The 7,261-nt window shown below is 37.6% G+C and overlaps 1 protein-coding gene across 1 annotated transcript; it reads left to right on the top strand.

Moving 5' to 3' along the window:
- The first annotated feature begins 941 nt into the window (after window positions 1-941).
- LOC104231095 (uncharacterized) lies at window positions 942-3,248 on the top strand. Its single transcript, XM_009784034.2, has 2 exons — window positions 942-1,086; window positions 1,800-3,248. The coding sequence occupies exon 2, from the start codon at window positions 1,870-1,872 to the stop codon at window positions 3,025-3,027; it is 1,158 nt and encodes a 385-aa protein (XP_009782336.1). The 5' UTR covers window positions 942-1,086; window positions 1,800-1,869; the 3' UTR covers window positions 3,028-3,248.
- Window positions 3,249-7,261: the final 4,013 nt, after the last annotated feature.

A 7,261-nucleotide genomic window follows, 5' to 3' on the forward strand; every position in this document is an offset into this window, starting at 1 on the left:
CTGGTATAGTAGCAACTTACACAGCATCTTGCAGTAGCAGCTTACACAGCAACTTGCAGTAGCAACTTACACAGCAGCTTGCGTAGCAGCTTACACAGCAGCTTGTAATAGCATCTTACACAGCAGCTTGTAATAGCAGCTTACACAACAGCTTCCTTTCTTCTATAAATAGAAGAGATTTCAGTTCATTATGTACATTAGTTTGAATTCGAATAATATATCAGTTTCTCTCTATACTTGTCTTTACTTTATAGTCTTTATTTTATAACATAATTGAGAATTTAAGAGCAATAAGCAATATTATCAAGAGAGAATTGAGAGAGAATTAGAGTAGTAAGAGAGCAAATTGTGAGAAAAATAAAGAAGAAAGGGGGCTATTTATAATTTTTAAAAGGTTAAAATTGTAATTTATCAATTGTTAGAGTGGGGCTATTTTCTTAAGGGGGTAAGCCGAAATGACCATTTTTATAAAAAATGGTTGTTGCCCAATGGATATTTTTGAATTTGACCGTTGGCAACGGTCATTTTTGGATTTGACCATTGACAACGATCAACAAATGTTTTTTTAAAAATTTTTTCCAACGGTAACCAGGCTGATACAGGTTGTAGCCCGGTAAAAACCCGATAATGGGTAACAGGACTAACCGGGTTCCGGGGCACCGGTTACCAAAATATGTTCGTTTCCGTCCGGCTTTCCCCCTCCCCTAACCTTCCCAGCCCGTCCCACCCCTGGCATGATGGGCTGACCCGGGCTGAACCGGACTGTCATTGGGCTGGCCAGGCCCGATTAACATGTATACTTCAAATACATCTTTTTTTGGAGGGTGAAAAAAAAAAGAACCGAACAGGGGTCTTTATATTTGATTTTGGGGTCAAACTGTAATTTGTAGAAGTTAGGTTCCGGTTCATCCAGGATTAGGATTTGTGTAGGCGATTAGATAATATGCATTAGAGAATTGACTAAAACAGTCTCTTGGCTGCCAATTGCGATCACATTTTTCCGGACCAGTTCGAACCACTATATTACGGGGCTGCCAATTTCCCGTCGGCGAGCTACGGCGATCTCCTTCTCCGCCGAATCAAGCTGTAAGTCTCCTTTCTTTTACTCTCTCTTTCTGTCTCTATCTACTATCCGGAGAACCCTAATTAAAGTTGTTCCTGTAATTGGTAAAACATATCAGGTATTAATTCGTTCTACTCTTTCTTTTTGTTTACTCTTACTGCATATAGAAATCCTCAACCCGATTTCTTTTTTATTTTTTCAAGTTAATTTTGTTTTTTATTTGCTTCCGATGTTGTAATTGCTTCAAGGGTCTGGTGGGTAATAATCTGCCCTTGAAGTATTACTTGTAAATTCTCTGCATATCTTTTTCTATAGAAAAAGAAAAATTAGCGGCCGTAAAAGATGGAATTTCTTCAGTTAGGTTGTGTGTTTCAGCACTTTTAGCGAAAGGCATAGATCTAAGTATTTGCCGAATCCTCTCTAATTATTTAAGTTAACAATTTACGATTTCTGATATACTACAACTAACAAGTAAGAATTTGAAATCAATTAATTTTAAATATCCTGTAAATCCAAATTAGTCTATCCACACGGCCCCTTGAGCTGATGCTAGACAACTTGGTAGCTGTTTTTTTTTTTTGGATGAAGAACTTGGTAGCTGAATTTTTTGTATGATAACATTCTTGAGATAGAGATAGACATAAGATGTTTGTTTTGAGCTTTATGTTCAACCAAATAACAAAAACTGTACTTAAACGCATTCTGATTTATCCTATTTGGTTCCTGTGATATGTAGGTATTAGAGGTAAGCAAGAGAGGAATTATCTGTCTTAACAGTCTAAGCGTTAAAAATTTTGTAAGACTCAATGGCTTTGAAGTTCTTGAATAAGAAGGGATGGCACACGGGGAGTCTTCGGAACATTGAAAATGTATGGAAAGCAGAGCAGAAGCATGAGGCCGAACAGAAGAAGTTGGAGGAGCTCCGCAAGCAGATCCTGGAGGAGCGTGAGCGCAGTGAGTTTCGCCAACTTCAGGAACAAGCTGGCTTGGTTCCCAGGCAAGAGAGGCTGGAATTTCTCTATGATTCTGGGTTAGCTGTTGGCAAGGGAAGTTCTAGTGGATTTGAATCTTTGGCCAAGCCGACCGATCCTGGAACAACTGCTGCTTCCAGTTCTTCTGCGAAGCCGCAAGCATCTGTGCCATCTGCGCCAGGAGCTCTATTTGAGGATAAGCCACAATCTTCCAATGATGCTTGGAGGAAACTCCATTCAGATCCCTTGCTTATGATTCGTCAGCGAGAGCAAGAAGCGCTAGCACGTGTGAAGAACAACCCTGTCCAGATGGCCATGATTCGAAAATCTGTTGAAACGATGAAGAATAAGGATAAGATGCATGATGGGAAAGAGAAGGATGAACGCAGACATAAGCATCGAGACAAGAAATCAAAGCATCACCACTCAAAGTCAAAGCATTTAAGGAATCCTTCACCTAGACAAACCTCTGATCTAGATGAAGACTCGAGCGAAGACGATTCCAGGAGAAAGAAAGTCTCTCACCAGGAGAAGAAGTTTAATGAGCGGAAATCGTCTCTGTTACGAGTTCCTGAAGGAGACGATGATATTGGCAGAGAAAAAACTAAGAGTAGGCATGGTAATCTTGAAGCTGAGAAGTACGAGAGGCAGACAAGGTCTGATTTTGCACCAAGGCATGAATCACGTCATAACTCTCGTAGGCCTGTTAGGCTTTCTGAAGAAGAGAGAGCTGCCCGTCTACAGGAGATGCAGAGAGATGCTGAGGTGCATGAGGAGCAAAGATGGAAAAGAATTAAGAAGGCAGAGGAAAAGGACGCTAAGGAAGCTGTTCATGTTGGCTTGTCTGGTGGTAAGAATTTTCTGGACGCTGCTCAAAGAAGTGTTTATGGTGCTGGGAAGGGAGGAAGCTCCACAATTGAAGAAAGTGTTCGTCGCCGAACACATTATTCGCAGAGAGCAGAAGCGTCAGAAGGCAATGCTTTTCGGCGATAAAATGTTGGAGAAAGTTAATTACAGTTCCTGCTGAGTTTTTGTAATGAATCCCTTCATGTAACGCAAATGTATTTCGTTATGATCATGCTCTTTATCTGTTGTCATACTGAAAGATAATCCTGGGATGAAGGTCAGTTTAAATATGTTGGTTTTCATCTTACCACAAATGTTATCCTGTGTAACTGAAATTGTGAGTATTTTCTTCCAAATTTGTTCTTAAAGTTGCTGGGTAATTACTTGAGATGTGAGATAGTTATGTTCTCTTTTGATCAGATTGATCTTGTATCTTGATATCACTGTTGGTTCATTTGGCTGCAAGGAAGTCTGCACCAACCACTTGCAGAATCAGGATATCTGTCACTGTCTTGACTGTCTTCTTAGAGATCAATTCCTCATTCATCTGTCAGGAGTAAATAAAACCCAGTTAATTCAATTGTTGCACTAACCTCCTCATGCTGACTTTTTAGCGCTTTTTCCATGAAAGCCTTCAAGGTAACTTACTTATGACATTTGCTTAATCACCTTCACCATTGTCATCCAGCTTCCTATTATCAGTTTTTAAAATTTGATGACAATAGCCAGTTCTTCAATTCCATTGCTGTGTTCTGGTGGATTTGAGGTTACTCATTAATTGGTTCGTGCAGTTCAAGGGTTGCAGAGAGGCCTTTACTAGTTGTTCTATTTGAGGGTGCAATCTTTGTGATATCCTGGTTATCTTGATGAGTAGGGTTCTACGTCATTCTTTATTTCTGTCTACTTATCAAGTTTATGTCAGGTAATACTTGATTCATCTGAGAAAATTCAAGTTGTTGACTTTCTTTTTCTCACGGTTATATATCAAGTAATGCTTGATTCATTGAGAACTCAGGTTGCTTAATCAAGCAAGTGGTGTATATGTGTGGTGCAATTTATAGGTTTTATATGTACATATGGTTTTTGGGAACCCTCTTTTTGCTATGAATGTTAGATTTCTGTCAGTGCCCTTGATTTCTTATTTTGGAAAAATTTCTGTTAGTGCCCTTGATTGGTTTGTTTTCACAATTTCTTTGATGGTTTCCTTTTTTCTTTATAAACAACTATACCTCAATTCCAAGCTGGCAGGGGTCGGCTCTATGAATCCCTTCTATCTACTTCGCTCCATTTGAACTTGTTTTATGCCAATATTCAAATAATTTAGATTCTAATGTTAGAATGTCGTTTATATTTTCCTCTTAACATACAAATTTTAATTAAAAATACTCCTAGCTAATGTGGGACCTAATGTAAGTTTACAAACATTACTAAGCATTAATCCGAACTAATTTTTATCGTCTATATTGACTTTTGTTTTATTGTGTTTTATTTTTCACCAAGTTTGCAAGATTCGAAGAGATTGTAGGTCTTTCGAGATCCTTATCAAAAAAATTATAGGTTTTTCGAGATAACTTTTTTCCATTTGATTATAGGTCCGACTTAGCTCATTTTTTCATATAGTGGAAGAAATGCATTTGTCTTCCAAATTTAGTGAGAAGAACTCAACAAGTTCATGAATCACACATATATGTGCTAGCATGATTCTTATTTATGGTTATGTCAATTTGTTCATATATATATGAGCATCTGGCCATAAGTATTTGATTTTTCACGGTATGGCACTTCAATTTTGTAACTGTGGGAAATGGTTTATTAGGACCCCACAATTAGTTGTTTTATTTTGATTCTCTTCTCTCTCTCCCTTTTTTTTTCTGGGGGGGGGGGGGTTATTATTGGTCACTCCATGAGTTTAGTGTGATTCACCCCTGTACTAAAACTCAAGCAAAGCTTGTGTATTATATTTCTTTCAGAGGGTTTTGGTTTGCTAGTTTTCTGGTTTACAGTGGTTTAGGGTGCGTTGGTGATTAAGTAGGCTAATCTTTCTTCTGAATTCCTTTGTCATTTGTGATTAGGAAATTCCTGGGGTTCTGCACTTGTAAGCACATTGTGTAATCGGGCGTCCATTTGTGTGTGCACATAGATTAAATATAAAGCATATCAAAGTAAGTTACCCTCGTATTCGTTCTCCATTTCATGCTAATGAGGTGGTTGGACGGTTTCTACGATAATTAATATGCCTCAATGTCAACAAGTTGGGGGTAGTTTTATGATTCTTCATGGTCCATATTATGCAAAATAAAATGGTTAAAGGATTTCTTAGTGGAAAAAAAAAGTGATGATGTTACACCAACTGCTTGGCTCTATTTTATTCAAGTGTTTTGGAGAAATATGTCAGGATATGTAGAAGGGAGTACTATATGGAGATTGACTGCCAGCGTAAATTCCCAACTGGATGTAATTGCTAAGAAGAGATGCATAGCTCCCTTCCTCATGCTGATTATATTGACTAAAGGGAGAGGAATGGAGGACATACAGGATTTAACAGGAAGAATTTTTAGTCTTGTGCCTAGATAAGGTACCTTAATTATCATGGCTGAAATCGGAATTAAGAAAAAATACATGTCTGAATAAGGTGCTTTAATTTCTATTAGGTCTCTGTTTGCATATTGATAGGTGAATAGCCAATACACGGTGAGGCATCATAAAGTAATTCACTTTAACGATGTTAATATGTAATGCTTCTGGTACCCTAGATTGTGCAGGCTATGTCTCTCCTTAAAACTTATTTTTGAAATAATATTGCATTATTAGTTAAATGCTTATGAAGCTCTCTTTCGCTTTGCTGCAACTGATAACATTTTCATGTTAGTTAGAATTATCCAACTTGCAAACCACTAAGATATTAGCTGTAGTTAATCATTATCACTAAATTTAAGGCTCTTGGAATTGGAACATTAAAGTATGAAGCTTTGCAGCAAGATCACAGGATAAGATGCACCTGTAAAGGTGGAGAAAAGAAAAGATCACTAGATTAACATATTAATTTTGTTATTGGTAATCTGATACACTGATAGGATCATCTGTGTTTCTTTAGGATAAAAACTAGATGAAGTTAGCGTCTGATTGATCCTTTGTGATGGTAATATACTTTTCAAAATGTCTGTTAACCATGTCACATCTTCTATTTGGGCTTAAAAGTTACTAGTATGCGTTATTGCTGCGGTCTGTTTGTCTTTGGTTTTTCTCTGTACTCCATGTATTCTTTTTTCTCTGTCTTTATCATGTTTATTGTTAATTTCTATGTACTTCATTCAGCCATAGAGAAAAAGAGATGTACTTTGCTGGTATTCTTATGTGATATATCATCAGCTTGTGACATAAATTGGGAATAACAGTTTGGCGCCTCAATAAAGAGAAGAATTCATTTTCCATTTATGCGCTCCGATGGACTATTGGAAATCACATGCTACTGGTGATTTGGCCAAACATCTTTAGTGCAAGGGATCTGCTTCACTAGTGGTCCAATTGCATGTGTGGATGGTAGACCTAACCCATCTATTTGTTACTCACCTGAAGCTAGATGGTTAAGGTTAGTGATGATATTAGGGACAGACCAGAACTGGCGTAAACTCGTAAAGACATTATCTTTTATCAGTTTTATGACTTTATCCGGTATATGATTTGGGAGTGAAGTTTCTAAGATTATATGATTTTCTTACAAATAAGCTTTTGGTGGCGGATTACTAACCATTTAGGCAACTGACGGTTATAGTAATTTTTGAATCTTTTGCAGGTTTGGTTATTTTTAGAATTTTTTCTATTCACTTGGATTGCCTTGTTTGCCTCTCATCTCATGGAGCTTTGTTTAGCTTGAAGCTGTAATGTTTTACCTCTCTCCAGTAATTGTTTACTTGAAGGAATTACTTTGATTTGTTTCACTTTCGAAATCCTTGTATGGTAATATGAGAAATTTTAGGGCTTGGTAATATGAAAAAATGTATATGGGTAAAGAGCGAATCTTTCCTATTTTAGGTTTTCAAGATACTGCTGTTTCTAAACAATTCATTATACATATTATTCTTTCACTGCGTCGAAGGGGTGTCTTGGAGCAATGATAAACTTATCTCCGTGTGACCTATAGGTCACAAGTTCGAACCGTGGAAGCAGCCATTAATGCTTGCATGAGGGTAGGTTGTTTACATCAAGCCCTTGGCGTGCTGCCCTTCCTCAATAAGGGTTGCGGTCCTTCCTCAGATCCTCTGTGAGTGCAGGATGCTTAGTGCACCGAACTGTCATTTTTAATTCTTTATATGTGTCAGATAACTATAGTTCCTCATCCTTAGCACCTATAATTGTCACCCTTATACCTATCCCTATTAGT

The sequence above is a fragment of the Nicotiana sylvestris genome, chromosome 2 (assembly GCF_000393655.2).
Source record: "Nicotiana sylvestris chromosome 2, ASM39365v2, whole genome shotgun sequence".
NCBI classification, from domain to species: domain Eukaryota; kingdom Viridiplantae; phylum Streptophyta; class Magnoliopsida; order Solanales; family Solanaceae; genus Nicotiana; species Nicotiana sylvestris.